This window comes from Nelumbo lutea, chromosome 5 (assembly GCF_056320005.1).
Source record: "Nelumbo lutea isolate HS-2025 chromosome 5, American lotus-T2T, whole genome shotgun sequence".
Taxonomy (NCBI): domain Eukaryota; kingdom Viridiplantae; phylum Streptophyta; class Magnoliopsida; order Proteales; family Nelumbonaceae; genus Nelumbo; species Nelumbo lutea.
In genome coordinates this window covers 20,595,539-20,619,578 of record NC_142688.1, presented here as the reverse complement: position 1 = coordinate 20,619,578, position 24,040 = coordinate 20,595,539, and the positions used below count along the sequence as shown (strand labels likewise).

At 39.9% G+C, this 24,040-nt stretch overlaps 1 protein-coding gene and 1 pseudogene across 2 annotated transcripts; both read right to left on the bottom strand.

Annotated features, from left to right (window-relative positions):
• Window positions 1-954: 954 nt before the first annotated feature.
• Window positions 955-19,497, bottom strand: LOC148850850 (proteasome subunit alpha type-1-B-like). The gene is made up of 2 exons (XM_088947187.1): window positions 18,878-19,497; window positions 955-1,687 (listed from the first exon to the last, which is right to left on the bottom strand). Exons 1-2 carry the CDS (start codon window positions 19,226-19,228, stop codon window positions 1,253-1,255), a joined length of 786 nt encoding a protein of 261 aa, XP_088803313.1. The 5' UTR covers window positions 19,229-19,497; the 3' UTR covers window positions 955-1,252.
• Window positions 19,498-20,265: 768 nt separating this feature from the next.
• On the bottom strand, window positions 20,266-23,692 carry LOC148850849 (pentatricopeptide repeat-containing protein At5g15300 pseudogene; annotated as a pseudogene). Its single transcript, XR_016099018.1, has one exon. The product of XR_016099018.1 is annotated as a pentatricopeptide repeat-containing protein At5g15300 pseudogene (transcript).
• Between the last annotated feature and the right edge of the window lie 348 nt (window positions 23,693-24,040).

The following is a 24,040-nucleotide window of genomic DNA, read 5'->3' as shown; positions in this document are numbered from 1 at the left end:
CCAGAAAACGGTCACCTGACTAGTTCTGTTTCAACTCAGAACTGCTTTTTGGCCAAAAACTGTTGATTTGGTCAGTTAATCACTGACTCAGACGGTCGAACTGTCCACCTGAACAATGATTTTTGGCTATTTTTTATTTTTTTTTTAAATTTTTATTTTTTTTGTCGTTCATCTGTTCATTCAGTCCAAACGGTCGGACCATTCAACCCAGGAACTGGACCCAGAACAGTTCCTTGTCTGGTCCCGTTTTAAAAACCATTCGCACTCTTCCTTGACTGCAGCTCTACTTTAGTACTGAAATGGTTGTCCTCAAAACCTTTTAGACACTGCCTTCAGACTCTACAACCTCACTCCCTTTTGCCTCTGTTTCAGAGGTGTAGGGTATATATAATTATGGATCATAAGAAACAGGAGCGCACTAGAGAAGGTTCAGATTCTTGGATTGCATCTTTACTTTGTCTTTGTGAGCTACGTCCAGTGGATAAAAGATCCGGGTCGGTTCTAAATGTTTCCGACATGCATCCCTCCCTGCACTACGGTCCACGTCAATCCCTCATCTTTCAATACAAATAGATGAATTTGGTAGCTGTTTTTGCTCGGCTGTAGGACCAATTATTTTTCTCCACGAAAGCCAAAAATGCATACATACCACTCAATCCGATCTCGACATCTTTCTAGTATCATAGAAATTGCCCGAGTATTTTCAATTTAGGCTGTGTTTTGTTTGATAGAAAAGAAGAGAAACAGAAAACTGAGGGGCAGCTTCAAGGAATTTCACCGAGTTCGTTAAAAATTCTCCCAGAACTTTCTGTTTCTGAGGGTAAACAACTAAACATAGCCTAGGGTAAACACTGGCGTGACCGCATCTACGCATATGCTTTTGCATACGAATATTGGAAGAAGACACGAATCAATTCCGAAAAAACAAAAGGAAAAGAAAAAGAAAAAGACCGCTTTTGAAAGAAATTCTTTAGCGAGGTTCATGTGCATAATTTCTGTTTCTCAAGGCAAGGCGTTCCATATAGCAAACTGAAATAGGAAATTAACCCAAGCATGCAACAGAATAACCTTAGCATGGATCCAGCATAAAAGAAAAAAAAAATGTTTTCTTCCTCCGAGTGATGATGTCATGGTAATTAAAAAAAAAAAAATTGTTGGCACCACCCGATTCCCTTGTTCCATTTCACAGAACTACCCTAACTCCCTTCTATAACAGGCTGGGGACACAAGTCTGCTGCTGTCTCTCCCATCATCAGATATCCATTGGGGCAGTTTCTGGGCTCCTATCTTCCTGCATCGCTGCACCCTGGTCAGCACGCTCTTCCGTAATCTCTAATGAGTCGATCACTTCCTGTACGGTTTTCTGATCCATGACGTGGAATGGCTCCCCCACTCCAACCACAGCAACAGTACAGATTGAGTTGGTCAGCTTCTCGCCTTGTAAGGTCTCCTTGATTGCAAAGAGTGCATCTTTTATCAGTTCTTCCCTGGATGAGTCCATGAAAGTCTCAAACTTGCGCTCCAGGTAAGTCTTTGCAGCCTGTGAACGAGAGCCAATAGCAAAAGCCTGATACTCAAAGTAATTGCCACTTGGACAATTATAATAAAGGTGAGCTCCAGACTCATCCAAGCCAGCAACCAGTAAACCCACACCATAAGGCCGTTTCCAGGACCGTTGTGTGCAAACCTGCCACCAAAGGAAATATAAAACATAAAGCAGAAATAAGTATCTATTCTATCAATGAAAATCAATACATGTACTTGGTTTCTTTTTTGTGTCGTTGTAACCCTTACATTGTAAAGAATGTGTAAAGCAGAATAAGTATCTATTCTACCAATGAACACATTTGGTTGCAATGCAAACACAAATATATACACTGCATATTTACTCTTTTTTTAGTTCATGAACGCTAACACACTTCAGATTTTCAACCGTTTTTGCACTCATCTTGTTTGCTTGAAATCGGTGCTAAAGTGTGGGCTCATCATTAAATGCTCCAACTACCTTGTGCTCCAATGCCTTAACTTTGATTAAAAAGTTGGTTATCAAAAGAATACAAATTTGTATCAAAAAAATAGACACAGTAATGCTCTATTTTCAAAGTACAAAAATGTCAGAAAATACATAAATACCCCATTTCGGCGTTTGTATTGCAAACCAACGGAGCCTAAAAGCATACAAAGGAGTCTCCGAGGAGCTAGATATGTGTTATGTGATGGAGGATACTTGTGTGTTAATTTAAATGCCTCTAACTCTTCCAACAGGGGAAGAGAAATCATTTGCATTATGTGCATCCTAGTTTAAATTTCAATTTTCTAATTAATTGTTTTTTAGTCTATCTATATATATCTATGCCATATAAGCAGATACTTGGGTTTGGTGCAAGTCGTAAAAGTTAAATTTGATTATATAATGTTAACTTGTATCTTTGCCCCTTTACTTGTACACATGCATAACAGATGCACTTGCATGTGCATGTGTGTAATGAATGTTCATTTGACAGAGACATCAATACACGGATAGAGATATCTTTGCCCTTGTACACATGCATAGCACATGCACTTGCATGTGCATGTGTGTGTAATGAATACCAATATTCTCATAATTAATATATGCAAGTTCATCTGATAGAGATATCTTTGCCCTTTTACTTGTAAACATGCATATCACATGCACTAGTGTGTGCATGTGCGTGTAATGAATTCCAATATTCTCATAATTAATATATGCAAGTTCATTTGATAGAGACACCAATACACGGACCTAGATGCCACAAAAGGGCACAGTGGAGCTTGGATCTGCTACCTACACTGCCCACAAGATCTAGAGTTGGCAGTGTCCTGTGTTAAAGGTGTCAGAGGAGCTAATACTTAGAAGGAAGCTGAAACCGTGAAGAGATCCTCACAAAACTGCGAAGGGTAAAATTCCCAAACAAAATGGTCACATGCTGGGGTCTATAGGGCCTAAAGATTAAGCCTTGTTGCCTCAGCTTCTTTGTTATACAAGCATAGCCAAAATGAGGATTTTATAAGCAAGGCAACAACTAAGGTAGACTGTTCAAGCCTGAAAACACCAGAAAATGAAAAATGGGCCAATTAAGCTGAATTTTTATGGATACTCTTTATGCAAGACAGAAGTGGATGGTGCTCTTAGGAACCATGAAGGTACCACCTTATTGAGTTTCTCATGATGAGTTGGAGAAGGCAACTCTCTGAGAGCAGAGTTGCTTGCCCTTGCACATGAGCCAAAATTAGCCGTCTCTGGGTGAAGAGGTTTATTGATGAAAGGGGACAGTCAGGTGCTCTTGATAGAGCACAATGGTGGGACAGGATTCATGCAGCTAAACCCCGTGTAGTGGGGACTACGGCTGATTCCAGTTGAAATTATTTGATTTCAGTCCAGTGGTAGTAGGATCTTCTAATTAGGAAGGACATTGGAATCTAAGATTCTTGTTGAGGATCTTCTAGCCTCTTCCCCAAGTAGCTCATTAGGTGGATCCCTCGCTCTTCTAATGTCCTAGATGATAGCCTTCCTGGAGGTGTAGATGGAATGGAACTTATTTTAGAGTTTCTGGGGCCTAGTACAGTCTCTGAATTTTGAATGTTATGTAAAAGGATGAATCAGCATATGCCGTATGACCATATATGATGACATCTGTATTCTTCCTGTTATTAGATCTTCCCAGTAGTAGGGGTTTCTTCTCTCGTTAGTAAAAGTATAAAACCTCCGTGGTCAATCACAAGTAGAGATAAAGAGGTGTTTCCGTAATACCAGGCATGCAAAAGTGCAGTTTTGTGTTGGTTTAAGTGCAAAAGATCGGCTTTAGTGATAGCAAGCAACTAAATACATTCATAGGACACATTTAGAATCAGGAAAGGCACAACCCTGTACTACATCCCAATGTGGCGTAACAAACTAAGCATACTCTTGGCATCCAGATTTTTTTTGTTGCGACTCCTAAAAGTCTTTCAGATAAGGACAAACCGACAAAGTAGTAATGGGAGAAGCCTGTCTTCTAGGATCTGGAAACTACCAGACCAGTTACAAATATTGCAACAAGTTCTCTAAAAGCAGACAGAGAACAGACATAAACCAACATCAGTCAAATAGAGAGAGAATTGTCCTCAAGTAGAAGCCCTCGGAGCAGTATATCCCTTCCTCATACTTTCAGGAGATCAGACTTCACCATCCTTGAGGGTAACCTCATAGACTCCTTTCCAGCCATCCCAGTCACCAGATTGGGAACAGTTCAGTTCAGATCCCATTATCACATTCAACTTTCAAAACCATAGAGGCCTAGACCCACAGAACCTTCACAGTGGCCTTATAGGTGGATCCCTCGCCCTTCCAATGTTCTAGATGATATCCTTCCCAGAGGAAGTGTAGGTAGAAAGGAACTTCTATTAGAGTATTTGGGGCCTAGTACAGTCTGAGACTTGAGTTTTGATTATTACGTAAAAGGATGTATCTTGGCATTTGTATTCTTCTTGTTATTGGATCTTCCCAATAGCAGGGGTTTCTTCTCATTAATAAAACCTCTGTGGTCATTGTTATGGATGAAGAACAAATTATAATAACATTCTTAGCAACAAGGACGAAATTTTTATGCAGGAAAATATTTAAATTAAAATAAAGTGAGATGAAAAAATGCCTTAATTAAGATTAACCTTGTCTTTTATATACTTGAAAGCAATTGTTTGCAGTGATTTTATAATGAAATGTCAAAGAAGCCACAGTTTTCAATTCAACCACAAAAATAGTAAATAAATAAAATAACTGATGACAACCAGAATGGCATCTGAAATTCCTACAAACCTGCAGCATGTACCTAAAAAATGTAATATACAGATCTCAAAAGGATCTTAAAAACTGTAAATAAAGGATTAGTCCCAACCAATTAAAAGATACAATAAAAAAATAAGATTTAACTCAGTCTTATTAAGGGAAACCAACTTCAATTAATGTATGAGATACAGCCATAAAAAATAAAATAATAATGTATTGAGAATGTGAGATGCACATGGCTAGCATGTGTTTTATATGAATGGTCAGTGGGGAATCAATTAAACAATATTTTATTCACTTCCAGTCAGCTTCTACTATCATGTTCTGACCTATGGATTCCAGCTTCCTTTCCCCAAGGATGTCCTGGATTCTATAAGGATATGCTTGGTATGATAGAAAATAAGAGAGATACAGAAAGTTGAGGAAAAGTTCTTAACAAATATTGTAAATTTCCTTCAGAACTTTTCCTCAACTTTCTATTTCTCTTTTATTTTCTATCAAACCAACACAGCCTAAGGTTAAGTAGGGAATAATCAATTCAAGGTATTTTGGCATGCTTCCTGTTTTAGTACAAGTAAAAAGATCACATGGAGGTTTATCATCTTTACTACCCTTATACAATGGGGCATATGGAAGCACAGTGTCACTTCTAAATTTTTCAGTGCTGTGCTATTGCATTCTAAGTTTCACTAACTTCATTTACATTACAGTTGCGGACAGCTTGTCACTATTGAGGAATCCAATTGCAAATAGCTTAAGAGTACATAGAGGTTGTTCTAGCAAAGAAAGATGATGGAGGCGGTAGAGACGAGGGAAATAAGAAGAAAAAAGAGGATGACAGAGAAGGAGAGAAGAAAGAGAAGGCTGGCGGTGGACAAGATGAGGAAAAAAAAAGGTTATGGTAAAGATCCCAGAGGTGGGGAGAAGAACAAGGATACTGGTATACCAGCAGCAGAAAACAAGAGGGACTATTACAGTCCCAATTGAGGTGGAGCATGTCTACCCACAGTAGCTTTTCAGCAATGAAAATTTGAATGCCTGTTCCATAATTAAGAACTAAGGAGGACTAACAAAGTTAGAGATGGAGACAAAAAAAAGAAAGTGATGTGAATAAAAAATATATTTACAGGAGTACAAATATTAGAGATAGGGATACTTCTGAGATGTTCATAGATGTAGCTGGGGCAGACTCAGTCTGGTTCTTGCTAGTTGTAGTCTTGGTTTGTCTTTTGTATTTTCTAATTGCTCAGTTGGTTAGTTTAATTTTGTCAATCCAGAAGCATCTTGATAGATTCAATCATCAGAAATTGATCTGTCATCCTACAATCTTCATCTCAAGTTCATCTTCATGACTTCTATTGGTAACCCAGGGCCACCTTGGATGGTAACTTCTTTCAGACATGAAGATGGAGGACAGAGCGTTGTTTTGTTTCTCACTTTCTTGGTCCCTAAGGGGGAGGAGAACACAGTAATAGCAGAGTTGTTGGCCCTTGCCCTTACCTTTATGTTTGACTGTAGGTAAGCCAATGGCAAGGAGAAAGGTTGTTGATAATGTCCTTTGCACTCTATGCAGAACAGAAAGAGAGTCTGCAAACCAACTTTTTGAGCAAATGTCAAATCTGAAAGCAAATTTTGATAAAAGTTGTGTTGTAGGTGTGAACATGGGGGAAGTGAGATCCTTGCATGTGCAAACATTTTGGAATGTGAAGTGTCAAATTGGCCTCTAACTTACCTTGGTCTTCCCCTAGGAAATAATCCTCAAAAAGGAAGTTTTTTGGACTCCAATTGTGGAAAGGTTTGAAAAGAGACATGCATCTTGGAAAAAAAATTATCTATCTCTTGGAAGAAGAATCACCCTAATTAGGTCTACTTCAGCTAACCTGCTCATTTATTACCTTTCGGTCTTCAAGTGCCTGCAGGGGTGGCTAACAAATTGGAAAAGCTAATGAGAGATTTCCTATGGGAGCCAAGGGAGGAGAAAAAGGATCATAAGGTTAGGTGGGAGGTGGTGTGTAGGAGTAAGCAGGATGGAGGTCTAGGCATTGGGAATATAAGGAAGAGGAACATGGCTTTAATAGGGAAATGGCTATGGAGATTTTCTTTGGAAAAGGAAAAAATAACTATGAGCTAAGATAATTTGCAGTATTCACAGACTTGCAAAGAATGGATGGGACTCTAGGATTCTGGTTATGACTACAAGAGCATCTTGGAAATCAATCCAAGCTATTCTGCCTCTATTTTCTCCTTGGATCAGGTATGACTTCCACTCGGGTAACCTCATTAAGTTTTGGGGACATGTTTGGGTTGGGGATCATCATTTGAAAAACCAATTTCCGACCCTTTTTGCAATCTCCACCTTTAAAAATGAACTAGTTGCCACATTCCTTGTTCCCTCAAATTCAAATTCTGGGTTTGGGTGGAACTTGGGTTTGAGAAGAGCCCTCAAGGACACAGAATTGGATAGTACCTCAGTTCTCCTGTCCATTCTTGAGGGGTTTTTTTGGAGCCGACAAAAACAGATAGTAGGATTTGGACTTTGTCTCCTTCTGGATCCTTTACTTGTGCCTCCTTTAAAGCCCTAATACAACCAGAAAGTCCTATTGGCTTGTCATTCCCTGTCAAGGAAGTGTGGTGTCAACATATACCTCCGAGGGTTCTTGTCCATTCTTGAGGGTTTTTTTTGGAGCCAACAAAAACAGATAGTAGGATTTGGACTATGTCCTTCTGGATCCTTTACTTGTGCCTCCTTTAAAGCCCTAATACAACCAGGAAGTCCTATTGGCTTGTCATTCCCTGTCAAGGAAGTGGTGTCAACATATACCTCCAAGGGTTGGGAGTTTCTGTTGGGAAGCTTTTCTGGAAAGAGTTAACACTGGTGATTTACTTCAAAGAAAAAGACCCAATAGTTGTTTATCTCTACACTGGTGTATTCTTTGTAGAGTTGTTGGTGAGTCTGGTTACCACTTACTAATATCCTATGTTTTGACAAAAAATATTTGGTAATGGTTTGCTTCTTTGTTTGGGTGCAGGTGGATCTCCCCAACGAATGTGCAAAGCTTATTTACCTCTCCCCTTGTTAACTGCCCAACAAAAAGATCAAGGATCATGTGGAGATGTGTGAGAGTTGTTGTTTGTTGGACAATATGGGAAGAAAGGAATTCAAGGATTTTCTCAGAAAAGGAGAGAGGGTTGGAAAATATGCTAGAAGTGATCTACATAAGGGTAATTCACTGGTTGAAAACAATGGATGAGTTCACAGATTTTTCAACAGATGATATGTTAAGAAAATGAAAGAAATTGCAAGTTCAGTCTCGATTAAGAAGACCTTGAATCCTACATGGAACCCTCCACCTCCTGGTTTTATCAAACTAAATTTTGATTTTTTTTTTTTTTTTTTTGGGGGGGGGGGGGGTATTAAGAAATGAGAATGGTAATGTAATAGCTATGTTCTCTAGCCCAATTGGAGTGGGAGACTCTTCGAGGGCTGAGGTGTTAGCAGCTTTGGAAGGGGTACAAAGGGCTAAAGACTTAGATGTCAAGAAGCTGATTATAGACATTCATCAAAAAAGAAGCTGGTTATAAAGGGAGATTATGTGGTTGCAGTGAATTGGCTAAAAGAAGACAATTCTAAGCTCTGGAGCAACAGTAATGAAAAGAGAAAATTCAAATGGCTGATCAAGAATATGGAAGTTCGGTGTACTTGGGTAAAGAGAAATGCAAACTCCTTTGCTGATGGATTGGCTAGGAAAGGGGTGGATAGGGTTTCTGGGTTCTGGGCTCAGTTGTAATTGTTTGTTATTTTCAGTTTGGGTGCCTACCCAATTTCTGGGGAGTTAAGATACTTTAGCTCCTCTTTTTTGTAAGTTTATTCCTATTTAGTGAAATCTGTTGTTATTGATAAAAAAAATGAGTCTGCAAACCATCTATTGTTACACTGTTCATTTACTTCTCAGATCTGGGCAAAGGCCCTAGACACCTAAAGTTAGAAGGGATGCTTTCCAGAATCTATTGACCTCTTTCTTCATGGCCGGTGGCTTGGGGGCTTAAGTAGGAATGGAAAACTCATTTGAGTAATGATGTGCTTTGCTGTTTTCTGGTGCATATGGATGGAAAGAAATGCATGCATATTTGATAATAGGGCCATAGAGAGGGAATCTCCGTTCATGCCTACTTGTCCATGAAGAATTTAAAGGAATCCCTTGTAGTAAAACCCTAAATTATGAAATAAGTTTTGCAATAAAAGAAATAGAAAGGGAAACGCAGCTCGTTCTAACCTCTTCCATTATAGACCTGCTGCAGAGGAATTTGTACTTAGCTGCAGGTCCAACGACCAGGTCTCAGGACATGGGCCTATAAGTATTGAGCCGAAGAACAAAATAGCTTAATTTTTCAGCCTTCCAAATGAATATTCACATAATTGGGGCCTAAACCAATAAGGGGGCTTTATTTGTGTAGAGACCTGCAACTGAAGGGGCAAGGAAACTCTGTCCTTTCTGAATCTCTACTCCCCAAGTATCGGTATTACTCTTTTTATATGATATCCCAGAAATACAAATACAGCTATTGTAGTTGACGTTTACTGGCAATCTTACATAACCAAACAAGACTTTACCAAGTATCTGGTTCAAATAGTGTTGGGATACACATTTGAATGTATTTGGAGAAAGTCCCACATTGGAAAGAAATGAAAAAAGCAAGGGACTTGTGTATGAGGATTTCCCAACAACCTAATGGCTTAAGCTTTTAGGTTAAAGGTGGTGTCCAATTCTTGTGCATAAGTCTTACACATGTGCGCAAGCTCCCTGGTTTTGGTGACTTCCCCCCTCTACACAAAACATAATGGTCTACACTAAGGCATTTCATAAACTTTTTCCATGTAGATATCAAATGAATTACATCCCTTACCATACAAATTGGACATATCTTAGCTTGCCAAGTTTGTGGTGGCCAGTATGAATAAGACTTCACAATTAACATATGTCCTTATTGTAAGTGCATCCTAATTCTATTGATTTTATAAAGTCCCACTTCTTGGTTCTCTTATAGTGAAAAACCTACTAAGTTTGGGCCCTTGGAGCCATTAAAAATATATTTCAGTAGATAAAAAAATTCTACTCAGAAATTTTCTGGAATTGCTAGATCCCCTATGATGACTTCACCTCAAGTTTGACACCAATTCCAACCTAAACACAAAGGTGCTTTCAACATTCTACTCTAGATTTGTTATTCCTCCCACATGACACCAACACCATTAGGTTGCAATCTCCCTCTATGTTCTGTCTCTCTATGTTCAGGTGGCAGTTAAAAAGGGGAAGGACAATGTGGAGAGAACTAAGGGCTGCAGTATGTTGGACACTGTGGGAAGAAAGAAACTCCAGGATATTCTCAGAAACTCAGAGAGGAGCAGCAGATCTGAGGGCTACCATACATATTAGGGCGGTACAGTGGCTGAAATCTTTGGAAATATTCACAGATTACACTGTGGACGACATGTTGAGGAAGTGGGGTGAAATTGCAAATTACACGCAGACCAAGTCAGTAATGAGTGTGGCTTGGACCCCCCACCTAGTGGATTCTTGAAATTAAACTTTGATGGGTGTAGTAGGGGAAACCCGAGACAATCGGGGATCGGGGGTGTTTTTAGGGATGAAAATGGGTCATCTCTACTATGTTCTCAGGCCCAATTGGAGTGGGTGACTCCCTTAGAGCTGAGATCTTTGCAGTTATGGAAGGAGTCCGGAAAGCTAAGGAATTGAACATCAAGAAACTCATAATTGAAGGGGATTCAGAGGTGGTGATAGGGTGGCTAACTAAAGATCAAAATGATTTATGGAAGTACAATAATGAGAAGAGGAAAGTGGCTGGTATGGGAGATGGAAGTTAAGACATGCTGGATTAAAAGATCAGCTGACGGTTTAACTAAACAAGGGGCAGAAAGGGATTCATTGTTTTGGGCTAAGCTGTAACGTTAGTGTCTTTGTCTTTTTCTTTTTCTTTTTTCCTTTCTTGAAGCTCTTTGTGACTCTTGGAAGATAAGTGTGTTTGTCTTCCACTTGTAAATTTTCTACTGATGAATTTATGAAAGTGTTATTGATCAAAAAAAAAAATGTGATAAGAATTTATAGTCACTTTTCTTTATTTTGTCCTGACTTTTATCACTGTAGCTATAAACTTCATAGTGCCTACAATGGGATTTGTCTATGAGGTTGGTTTTCTATAAGGTTAGTTGATGCCTTCCATCTCTGTTCACCAAGACACTATTGCTTTAGCCTTTGAGGATTTTTGGAGTATCAAACCTATTTTAAGTACAGCACTGGATGCAATGAAAATGCCTTCTGTAAGGTACCTCATTGCAACTTTTGTCATCATTGTGGGCTGTTGCTACCACAATAGGTAAACAAAATTAACATTTAAATAAAATATTTAAGTAAGCAGATTTTCATAAGCATAGGGGGAAAAAAAGAAAGCCAACAAGTCAGACTCTCCAAGCAACAGCAAGACCATAGACTACCAAAAATGTTGAAAAAATGCACCGATAACCACAACTACAAGGAGCCCAAAGCCAAGGATGTACACTCTGCAGTCACTCGTTGGGGGTTCATCATAGAACACCTTGCCAATGAAAATCAGGAGCATAAGACTGAATATTGCAAGTAAAATAAACCATTTCTTCACTAGAGAAAAAAAAAAAGGATTCAAGCCTTAAATATTGCAGCAGGATTTGAAGACGGTTAAGTAGAAGAGGGACCTCACGTTTTTGCTGTTGCAGATGTTGCATATAGGGCAATGATCAATGAGGGAAGAGCAACTCTATTTTGGTTAGTGGAGAAAGTGGTGCTGGTAAATCTAAGACCACAAAGATGCTTATGAGATATCTTGCATACTTGGGTGGGAGATCTGGAATAGAAGGAAGAACTGTTGAACAACAAGTTCTTGAACATGAATAGACACAAATCAGTTTGAGTTGGAAAGGAAAGCTGGGAGATGGAAAGGAGATTTATGATAGTTGGTTCAAAGTCCTTTGAAATCAGACGAAGTATCGACCATGGAGACGATTTTACATTAACGGAAAGGGGCAAGGGAGTTTGGGCACGAATTGTCCTTTCTCAAGAGGACATCCTCTGGACCAGAACTTATATTAAAGAAGCTTTGAAAAACAAGTGAAAATATTTAGCAGACCGTAAAAGAGTTAACAAGGGAAGAATCCTATGCCTACAGCGCAACGAAAATACCTGGGGGAGATTCATTCGTCTCAGCAGATGGGAAAAACCAGACAAGGCTAGATCTATTTGCATCCCAGAAGAACCAGCTACTGGAGGCTGGAACTCTTTCATCAAAATCTTGGATTGCGTTTGTAATCCCAGAGTGAATCCCTGTCCTGAAAATTTGAAGCAAGAGCACTTCCCCTCACTTGAAGCCAAAAGTAGGATAATTAAGACTGGAGGCTCTGTGTTCCTGTCTATTGTCCATCAAGACAAACCATTCGGTAACTGGAAGTTGGTCTTTGCCTGCTAAAAACCCTTCATAGGACTGTCTGCAAATCTACACTGAAAATCCTTACTGAAGCTGTGCCCCATTGAACAAAACAAAGCAGTGGGTTTTGCCCCTTCAAAAGAACTGTATTTAACCTGGACCAATATTAAATCTTTCTTTGTCTTCAGTGGCTGGGTTCAAATTGAGTGCTGGTGGCCAAAGATAAATGCAGTACCAGAACAGTTGATCTTCAGAGGCTGGCTAAAGCTGCGGGGTTTATCCTTCCACCTCTGGACGAAGGAAACTCTTTCCCTGATAGGAGACCTTTGCGGAGGCCTTGAAGAAATAGACCCCAGGACTCTAAACCTTTCCGAGTTAGACTTCACCAGAATTAAGGTAAAGAATCACGGTATTCATGCCCCCAAGCAATCCCCGATCTGGACAGAAAAGTGTGGTTCTACCTCTCAGTGGAGGTGGAGAAGATGAATGAGTCACCTCCCTCTCATTCCGAGTTGACTCGCCCTGACGGCACCTATCCACGTGGCAAGTCTACCTTCGCTGCTCAGAAATCTGATTGGACTAAAGGTTGTTGTTGGGGAAATGAAAAGTCAGCGGCAGGAGTCCCAGCAGCAGTGCAGGAGCTTTCTTTCCCCATAAAACCTAAAGCCCACGAAGAAGCTGAAAGGAACAAGGAAGGTGGACAGTCACACCCCCCCTTTAAAGAAGCTTTTCAAATTTCAAAATACCACCTAAAATTCGACTTTTCAAGACTAAACCACCTTCTAACCGGTTTGAAATTTTGGGCGGATACTCTCAAACCCAGGGCAGTTTTAGGCCCAAACACTTCAAGCCCACCAGCAACCCCCTCCTCTGGCCAGCCCATTCCTGAAACTCCCCCCAGCTCGGGCTGACACTCAGGAAACGTTTTCAAGGCTCCAACTCCTTCTATAAGGTCGGATTCCCCTCCTGCCAGTGAAGAAGAAGACACCGAGGAAGATTTCAGCTCATATGCAACAGAAGCAGAACCAAACCCTCAAGATTTAGCTCTTGAAAGGGCAAAAGACCTGTTCGCTGGGAAAGAATTTTGGGGAAGTGTGGAGATACTTGAACAGACTCACTTGGTTGATGCAGACTATGGAGCAATCTCAGAATCGGACTCTCCTGTTCGTAGACAAGGAGGAGATGCACCAACCCGTTCTCCCATCTCCAGTCAAATTCCTAATCAGCATTCAGGGAGATATTCCACCCCTCTTTCTTCTGCATCTAAATTTCAACCTCCCGTTAATCCTACTAACTCTCATCGTATTTTATCTTCTTCTCCATTCTCAGGTTCAAATGTATTGTCATCCCACCCAAAGCAGAAAGATCCTCAAACAGCTGCTTCTTCAAGCATTGGTAGGAAGACAACGGTGAATTTGAGAAATGGTAACATAGTTGAAGCTTTGGGAATTAAAAGAAGAGTTGAAGAAGATGAAAAACAAACAACTCTTGAGAAAGAGAAGATCAAATCCGGAAAGAGTCAGGAGAAAAGTAAGAAAAAAGGTCCCATAAAATAACTCAAGAGGCTTCAGTGGGGATTAATGGATCACATCTCAGACTGAAGTAGGACAAACAAGGGGAATTCTGGTAGAGTGACTAAATGAAGATATTAAGCTGGAATGTCAGGGTTTAGGAGGGCAGATCAAAAGAAGCTTAGTGAAAGAAACTTTGAAAAGAGAAAACCCAGATATAATTACTCTTCAGGAATCTAAAAAAGAAATTATTGACAGGAAACTTATGAAAGCAATTTGGGGAATAAGGGGTAGAAAATGGACTGCTGTTCCAATAGTGGGTTCCAGTGGGGGAATCATCCTAACTTGGAAGGAAGACGAAATCTCAGGTTTGGAGATTGACAAAGATGAGTTCTCAGTCTCGGTCTTGTTCACAAACTTAAAAGATGATTTTAGTTGGATTCTTACTGGAGCATATGGCCCCAACTCTCCCTCCAAGAACTTCGCCCCAGATGTACTTAAGACCACTGGCCTATTTTGCTAAACGCTGAAAGAATCATTAGAAGAAATACCCCTTTTAGACTGGAAAAATTCTGGTTATCTCACAAAGATTTCAACAAAAAGGTTGCAGAATGGTGGGAAGATTGCAAAGTAGAGGGTTGGGCTAGCTTTAGGCTCCTACAGAAATTAAGAGCTCTAGAGAGAAACCTGAAAGCTTGGGGGAGAGAGGTATCCAAAACTGTTGAAGAAGAGAAGAAAAGAGTTCTTACAGAGTTAGAGGAGCTGGATAGCAAAGAATAAAATGGGACCCTAGATGCTCTAAACAGAAGTAGAAGAGCAGATTTGAAAAAGGAATGGGACCAACTTATCAGAAGAGAAGAGATTTACTGGAGAAAAAGATCAAGAGTGAAATGGCTGAAACAAGGAGACAATAACTCCAACTTTTTTCACACTTGTGCCTCAGGAAGTAGGAAAAACTTCATCTCCAAGCTGAAAGTGAACCAGAGGGAAGAGGAGAATCCCGAGGAAATTAAGGAAGCCTTCCTCTCCTTTTTCAATAACCTTTACTCCAAGGATATTAATAACCAATTTACATTGAGTAGATGGGAAGGCACAACTTTATCAGCTGAAAAAAGGGTTTGGTTGGAAAGAAGCTTTGAAGAGGAAGAAGTTAAAAATTCTGTCTTCAGCATGAATGGAGATAGGGCTCCAGGACTGGATGGTTTTCCCATCTCTTTCTTCCAGCAGTGTTGGGAAATAGTAAAGTCAGATCTTACGGATTTTTTCAGGGAATCCCATTCTTCGGCCATTGTTAACAAAGGCCTTAACTCAACCTTTCTCTGTCTCATCCCAAAGAAAGGAGGAGTCTTGGAAGCTAATGACTTTAGGCCAATAAGTTTGATAGGGAACATCTATAAAATTTTGGCTAATGTCTTTGCCAATAGACTTAAAGAAGTCCTTGAATATCTAATTTCCCCAAATCAATTTGCCTTTGTTAAAGGGAGACAAATCATGGACAGCATTCTAATTGCAAACGAGTGCGTGGAAGACAGAAAATCCATTGGGAATTCAAAGATCCTGGTGAAATTAGATCTAGAAAAGGGGTATGATAAAGTGGATTGGGACTATATCCTCGATTGCCTAAAGATGATAGGTTTTGGTAGCAGATGGATCAGGTGGATTAAGGGTTGCATTGGTTCTTCATGGTTTTCAGTGTTGATAAATGGTGAAGTAAAAGGCTACTTTGAGGCTAGTAGGGGTCTCAGACAAGGTTGCCCGCTCTCCCCCTTTCTGTTCACTTTAGTAATGGATATCTTTAACTACCTTTTCAACAAGGCAATGCTCTTTAACTTGGTGAAAGGTTTCGAAGTGGGAAAGAACAAGATTCATATCTCACATTTATAGTTTGCTGGTGACATAATTTTGTTCTTGGATGCCTCCATAACCAACATCACAAACACTAAAAGGTTAATTGAATGCTTTAAAAGTGTCACTGGTTTGAGGGTCAACTTCTGCAAAAGTTCTATAGTTGCTCTTAACTCTGTGGAAGTCGAACTCTTGGAGAGCTTCAAATCTTTGTTGGGGTGTAAAGAGGAGAGTCTTCCTATCTCATATCTTGGGATGCCTCTTGGAGGGAATCCAAAACCTCTCAATTTCTGGAGACCAGTGGTGGGAAAATGTGAGAAGAAACTTTCAGCTTGGAAGAAGTGACATCTCTCAAAAGGGGGAAGACATACTCTCTTGAAGGCCTCCTTAGCAAATATGCCAGTCTACTTCCTTTCAACTTTCCAGATTCCAACCAAAATCAGAAATCAGATCGAGAAGCTCCAAAGGAACTTTCTTTGGGAAGGAGGTGAGGAAAAGAGGAGTCACTTAGTCAGTTGGAAACAAGTTTGCAAGTCTAAAGAGGAAGGTGGCTTGGGAATTGGGCACTTAAAAGAGAAAAATTCTTCTCTCTTAGGTAAATGGCTGTGGAGGTTCCCTAAAGAACCCAATGCTCTTTGGACTGCTGTCATCTCAAGCAAATACGGATCAAATGTAAACGGGTGGGATAGCAATCTCCATTTGAACAGGATAAAATCCACAAATCCATGGAAAGGTATCATCTCCATCTATTCTTCTTTCTTTCCTTTTATAAGATATAAAGTAGGAAATGGCTCAAAAATAAAATTCTGGAAAGACCTTTGGTGGGGGGAATCTACCCTTGTTGCCTCCTTCCCTAGACTTTTTACCCTTACCCTTGACCAAGAAGCCACTATTTCCGCCTGCCTTCCAAACCAAACTGTTGAGAACACCCTAAACCTTCAACTCGGAAGACCCCTAAGGGATTTGGAAATTTCTGAATTAATAACCTTAATTCAGACCCTTAAAAAAGCTTACATCTCCCCCTCCAAGTCTGACACCCGAATCTGGACCCTGCCCCCCACTGACGAATTCTCTTCCAAGTCTATGTTCAAAGCTTTAATTACGGGTGATCATCATCCCCCCTTTCCTTTTAAGAAGATCTAGTGCAGCCACATCCCCTCAAGTGTTTGTTTCTTTGTCTGGGAAGCTTGCCTCCAGAAAGTTAACACTTGTGATCTCTTGCAAAAAAAGTTTATGGGAAGATTGTCTATCTCCCCTCATGTTTGTTTTTTATGCCTCAGTGAAGGAGAATCAGCAGATCACATTTTCCTTCACTGCAAATTTTCCCAAAAGATTTGGTTCCATTTTTTGAAAATGGCAGGTTACAGTTGGGCTATACCAAAGCATGTTAAGGACTTTCTACATCAGTGGCAAGGAACAGGTTTAAGTAAGGGGTAAAATTTACTGAGTGTTACACGCAGTGTTGTGGGGTGTTTGGGATGAAAGAAACAAAAGGCTTTTTGACAACAAATCAAGGCCCCTGGAGGAGTTAATTTCAGACATCTCTTACCTATGCAACTTCTGGACGGTGAATTCAGATCTTTTCAGAGGAGTCTCAGTCAATGACCTCAATAGAGATGCTTACCCTTTTTTATTTCTCCCTCACCTCCACCAACCACCCTTGAGATCTCCCGAACCCATCAGTGAAGGTGTGGTGATATTAAACTTTGATGGAAGTGCTTTAGGTAATCCTGGATTAGCTGGTATTGGAGGAACATTAAGGGATGAAAGGGGCAACATCTGTTGGACTTTCAGCGGTCCCACAAAGGCTGAAGTAATGGCTGCCCTCGGAGGAATCAGAATAATAAAAAGTTTGGGAATTCAAAATATAACCATTGCAGGTGATTCAGCAAATACTATAAAATGGTTAAGAGACAAAGAGGGGGGGCCTTGGAGATTAAGTCACTATTTAGAAGAGGCCAGGGACACTTTGGACTGCCTAAATGTAAAGTTAGTTTGGATTCCTAGGGAATACAATCATACAGCAGATGGCTTAGCTAAATGTGGTGTGTTCTTAGAGAAAATATATAGCGACAAGCTTCCTCTTTTGTAATTTGTGGGGGTTCTCCCCCTGCTTTGTACATCTTCTCATGTACCTCTTTTTTTACTAATGAATCTTGGTTAACTTTTCTCAAAAAAAAAAAAAAGTATTGCAGAGGGATATAATGATAAAAATTATTTGTTACTCATATCAGGTATAAATCCTCATAGAAACCCAATATGCGCAAATAGGGCAACCACAAGTATCTATATTTTCATGGGAAGTAACAGTAATTCTCTAACAAGGGAATTTCCATGCCAATTATATCCCCACAACGAAAATAAAACCAAAACATAGATGCACACTAATGGGGTCTGCTGACATCCTGACACAGTTTTTCAAACATCACAAAAATATGGCTGATCAACATTGTTACGAGAACTTGGGGCAAGTACATCAATCCTGTTTCACCATTGCTCTCTTTCTAGGACATTAATTATAAGGGAAAAAAAAGACTAACAGGAAGATAAGAAACGCCAACAACCTGGAAAATTTTAGAAAAGAAATAAACAACCAGTATATATCAAAACAGCATGCAAGTAGTAGGAGGCAAACACCCATTGAAAAAAAACAAAACAAAATGGAAGCTACCTAGATAATCCGAGGTATCAGATATCCAACAACCATTGATACCAAAAATCACCTTAAAGCATCAAACAAACTCCAACCACTCACCACATAGACGCGATAAAGAAAAAGCGAGAACTAAAAGGATGCAAAAGCCTCGTATTCCATATATTTTTCGCTCTCAAGTTCCCCTAACCCTCACCCTAAAATCCTAACCTAGTAAAACCCCACATTTGCTACTTCTTGCATAAAACCTAAATTTTTCATTTAAATGATCTGACAACGTTGTCGTAATCGGTCACAGAGATCATACACAATTCCGTCCGCTGACAATGAAGGGATAGAAACCAAATCTTATTTGAAGGCCATAATTTTCTAAGGTTTCCTTCAATTTCATCCGCACAGATTCCAACCCAAAACCCCTAAGGGAGAAAAAGAGAAGAAAAAGAATATGCATATCTACTCCCATCCCCACTCCTAAACCGCAAGCCCTCCATCCATTAATACTATACCAAATCACGGTTATAACCTTCCATTTATCATTTTTAACTCAACCATGAAAAGAAAAGAAAAGTAGAGACATTTTCAAAACAATTAGGGTTCTTCTCGACGCACCTGCGCCTTGTCGGCTAGCTGAACTACGAGTCTCCCAACCGGAAGAGGAGACTCGTAAGTGAAGCTGTAATTGATGCATTCGGATCTGAGATATCTCGAGAGGACTCTACCATCGGCGGTGAGGCCGGCAATAGCGATGCCAATGTGATCGTCGATCTTGAAAATCTTCTTCTGGTGCGACGAGAGCTCCGAATTGGCTTTGTTAACGCTTGCCAGAACGGCATGAGTCTTCGATCGGAGACCAATTGCGGCCGAGCCTTGTTTCACGGCCTCCATTGCATACTCCACCTGAAAAAGTCGACCTGCTGGACTCCATGTCGTGACGTCTGTATCGTACTGATTTCTGAACATCTTTGAAGAAGCAAAGGAATAAACGGTTCCTCTCCTTTATATTCACGTTGTTTGCTCTCTCTTCTTTCTTCTTCAACAAAGAAGGTTTTCGTTTTATAAAAGTCTCGGAGTCGGAGTTTTCTTTCTCTTCAAGCCAAGGTACTATAATCTATAAATGAGATGGAGCGAAATAGTGAGGGTAGGGAGCTCTTCGAGTTGCAGAAAGGGACTTGGATTCAGTGATGTCTCTCCAGATGGTTCTCCATATGGATGGATATTTTCTTGTCGTCAGATTGGGATCTACTCAAGACCCATACACACCAACTTCAATTGGCATCGCTCTCAATAGTCAACACATCATACATACAGGATGCACATGACCAACTTGCTGACCCATCCGATGATTCCGATCCAATAAGCTAGGTTGTTGGGCTAATATAAGGCCCATTTGGCCTTTAACAACCCTTAAGGCCCAAACATGATTGCCCGATATTACTTTTTTCCCCCCTAATTTTTGAAGCTAAAAGGCAAATTCATTCATCAAAAAGTCACATAAACACAGATTAAAGTAATACTGAGCACCGGGAGGGAAGCTCGTGAGACCTCTGCAAAGGGCGCAAAGGGTTTTAAAACGCCAAAATGGAGAACTTACTTCCTCCAACAACGGAGACAATCAACAGTGAACACGAACCTCCAAAACCATTACCACATATATACTGTTCTGATATGCATAGCTATCAATACTTAAACATATATAGTTAAAGATGTATTAGTTAGATATATCATATATACAATTTCGCCAAGACTGGGTTTTGTAGAAATCTTAGGGAAAGCTTGGAATGGAAAGTTGGAAGCTTGGTGGCCTAACCTTGACGAGTTGCAAAACAAACAGAATAGTGTAACTTCGCTACTTCAGTCTAGACTGTTGCAGTGTTTCCCATTGCTGTCCAACTTCACCATTATGTCTGCCATGGTGTTTGAGAACTATTTTTAGATGGACTGATAAAAAAAATATTGGGTTGTAAAGGCATATTATAGCAATCTAACTCAGAATGCAATTTTTCTGCTCTTCATCCTCTGGATTATAAAACACAAACCATAACAAACCTAAATAATTTTTAATTATTTTTAAGAATAAGGGATCAAATAGTGGAAAAATCTACAAATATTTTCAAAACAAAAAAACATAGATAGGGTTCATAATGATTATTCTACAAGCAATGGAATTGATTTCTCTTTAAAATCACAAAAAAAAAGGAAAAAAGAAAAAACATGTTGTCAAAAGAAGCAATTAAGAAAAGTACTCAAAGAGTCCAATCCTTGGTCTGACGCATTTGTTTCTAAAATACAAAAATAAAACTAAAACCCTTTGCTTCTCAACTCATTGCTCTCATGTAGCCATTTCTTATCCTTCATAAATGATATCTGTGAAATATCTTCCAAACTCTTTATTAAGAACACCAATTATTCCATTTACAAGGCAACAATAACCCAAGGTAGGTTTTCTTTCAGCAACAGTCTAAGATAGCTTCCATTTTTCCACTGTCTTTGCAAGTTCAAGTGGGATTCCTTCTCTGTTCTTACTGGCAGCATCTCTTCAGAGGAAAGAGTCAACTATCAAGAAGGATTCCTTCTCTGTTCTTAATAGGGGTACTACTTTTCTAGAATGGGCATTGAAACGTGTGTTAAGTGCATTTATTTTTTAGCCTTCACACACATTATAGGATATTCGAGCCCAGCTTAAATGGATCAGATTTTAAATCAAACTGGATCATTATCTGATTGACTTGCAAGTTGCAGCCCTACTTGAGCCATTACCTTCCTCTGTCTTTCCTTAGGCATATCTCATAGGAATGACAACTCCAGACTTTCTACTGTTTTGCACTGAGCTTTGGAAAATTTATTAAGGCAGTATGTCATAGATAAACAATCCCATCCATTTCTCTGATCTGGTTCACACTTCCAAACAGTTTTTTATTCAGCATGTGAGCTGTAATAACAGTAAATTGCCCTGTTGCACAATGACAGTGCCCAAGTCCTACATGTATAGCATGCCATGTAAATAGGGGTGCAACCTCAGTGGGTTTGGTTGCGATTGTACCAAAATTTGAATGGGCTCGGCCTGAAAATTCAAGCCCAATATAGTGTAAAACCTTCAAATCGGATACTTGGACCACCTATATGTAAATTAAGTTCCCAGATTACACAACTGGAGATGGAGCAGCAGATCTCTCCTCTTGATCCATCTCCTTCCATTCTAACTGGTTTTGGCTGTAGCAAATCGTCCATTGGCATCATTCCCTTGTGTCATCATCACTCCAACACACATGAGGTTGGAGCCTATTATGTGGTTTGTTCCACTAATTTGTTATCATACACTCTTCAAATTTCACATTTTCTGGTTGGTCTCGTGTTTTTTCTCTGACCTCCAGTGCAACTTGACAGTTATTATGTTAAGTGTCATCTGATTTGGTTGACTTTTTGCCAAAATTCTCACTGGTGGAAAATGGTGGATGATGCTTTCCAACCATTCTGAACACACACTGCTCAGCTTCATCCCATTGTCACAATCTGATTCAAGTACAATTTGTCCCCCGGTTCATTAGAGGTGGACCAGGAACTAGCAAGAAATAACTTTCAGTCTGCTGTGACTTAGGACCATGTTTCTACCATGCTACTTCCCGCAGTCTTAAATACTCGTCTCTCCTTCAACAAATTCCTAACCATGGCAGCATCATCCCACCTCTTTGCAGCTGCAAATATGTTTGACAAAAGAACATATCTCCCACTATGATGAGGCTCTAACTCAATGAGGTGCTTTCCTACTTCTTCACCAAGTTTGACATCTCCATGAATACTACATGCACCAACAAGGGCACCCCATAAGCCAGCATGTGGCTGAACTGGCATCCCATCTATAAAATCCAAAGCTTCCTTAATGAGACCAGCTCTTCCAAGTAGGTCAACGATGCATCCATAGTGCTCTAATTGAGGTTTAATATGGTATTTTTGAGTCATTAGATTAAAAATGTAACGACCTTCATCAACTAATCCTGAGTGGCTACATCCACTTAGCACACCAATGAAGGTTATGGCATTTGGTGTAGGGCCAATCATCTGCATCCGCCAGAAAAGAGGCATTACTTGCTTTCCGCATCCATTCATAGACAGACCAGCAATCATGGAGTTCCATGATAAGACATTTTTTATTGGCATCTCATTGAAGACCTCAAGTGCCTTCTCAATGCTCCCGCACTTACCATACATGTCCACAAGAGCTGTTCCTAGGGTCACATTAATATCAAACTTCTGTTCTTTTATATAATTGTGAACCAATAAACCCTTTTCCAATTCCTTAAGTTGTGCACAAGCGGACACCGTACTAACTAACGCAGGCTCGTTTGGAAAGATTCTGGCTCCAACCATTTCTCCAAAGAGCTCCAGAGCCTCTTTGCAAAACCCACTTTGTGCATACCCCGATATCATTGTACTCCACGAGGCCACATTTCGTTCAGGCATCTCATCGAACATCTTTCGTGCTTCCTCAATTTTACCACAATGGGCATACCCAGCAATCACTGCGTTCCACGAGACTAAGTTTCTATATGGCATCTGATCAAAAAACTCCCGGGCCACATCAATATCTCCAGAATTCGAGTACCCAGTAACCAATGTGGTCCAAGATACTACATCAACTATGCTAAAACATTCTTCAAATAAAAGACGAGCAGAATTCAATTCCCCACAAGCTGCGTACATGCTGATCATGTTATTCAGGATGAACACATCAAAAACCAACCCACATTTTATAGCATGGGCGTGAAGTAGTTGCCCTTGAAAGAGGAGCGATGAGATCGAACACGATCGAATTAGAAAAGGGAAGGTGAAGTTATCCGGTGAGATCCCAACGCGGAGCATACGAACGTAATACTTAAGGGACTCAAGGGGTTTCGTGCTTTGAGAGAAGCCTCTGATCATTGAATTGTACATGAAAAGAGTAGGGTGTTTGATCTGGTCGAAGAGAATTTCAGCGTAACTGAGGCTACCAGATTCAGAGATGGCGGCAAAAGCTAAGAGCCTCGCTGTGGTAAAGATGTCTTTGAAGAGACCCGAGGTTATAATGTGGGCATGGATTTGTTTAAATTCCGACATGTTGGTGAAAGCATCCAGAGCTTGGGAGAGCTTCGGGTGGTGAAGCAGAGCCATCTTTCGTGCAAGATAACCTGAAGCCATAATCAAAATCAACTACTTTCATGTATCGCTAGGAGTTGGAATCCAGAGCAGTAAGTATCTGAGTCTGACCGCTCTTCCGCGATGCTGAAACAAGAGAAAAGTAATGCTGAACACCGGAGGATAACTTGTGAGACCTCTGCAAACGGCGCAAAGAGTTTTAAAACGCCAAAATGGAGAATTTACTTCAAAAGAGACAATCAACAGTGAGCCCGAACCTCCAAGATCTTTACCACATTTAGTTAAAAATGTAAGTTAGATAATTTGCCAAAAATGTAAGTTGTATAATTTTGCAGTCCACGGAGGGTGTTTGGTCAGGTGCTTATTCACTGTTAGGCTAAAGGGGCCTATTTGTCTGCAATTATTGCATTTCTCAAGTACAAATATTTATTCAATAAACATAAATAGAACCAAACACATATCTAGTAACTCACAATTGTTCTAAAGTGTGGGAAACTCATTCATACCACACTTTTCTATTCAATGAATCTCATATACATTTTACGAATGATTTAAATGTCTAATTTTTGCATTTTATATGATAAATATATTGAAAAAGGCATAGATAAATTAATATTAACCAATAAATATTCATTTTAATAA

Excerpts from the sequence above, each read along its gene's own strand:
- LOC148850850 (XM_088947187.1), bottom strand. The coding sequence starts at position 19,228 with ATGTTCAGAAATCAGTACGATACAGACGTCACGACATGGAGTCCAGCA. Across the intron at positions 1,688-18,877 it reads AGCTAGCCGACAAGGCGCAG|GTTTGCACACAACGGTCCTG; the intron begins GTGCGTCGAGAA and ends CTTTGGTGGCAG.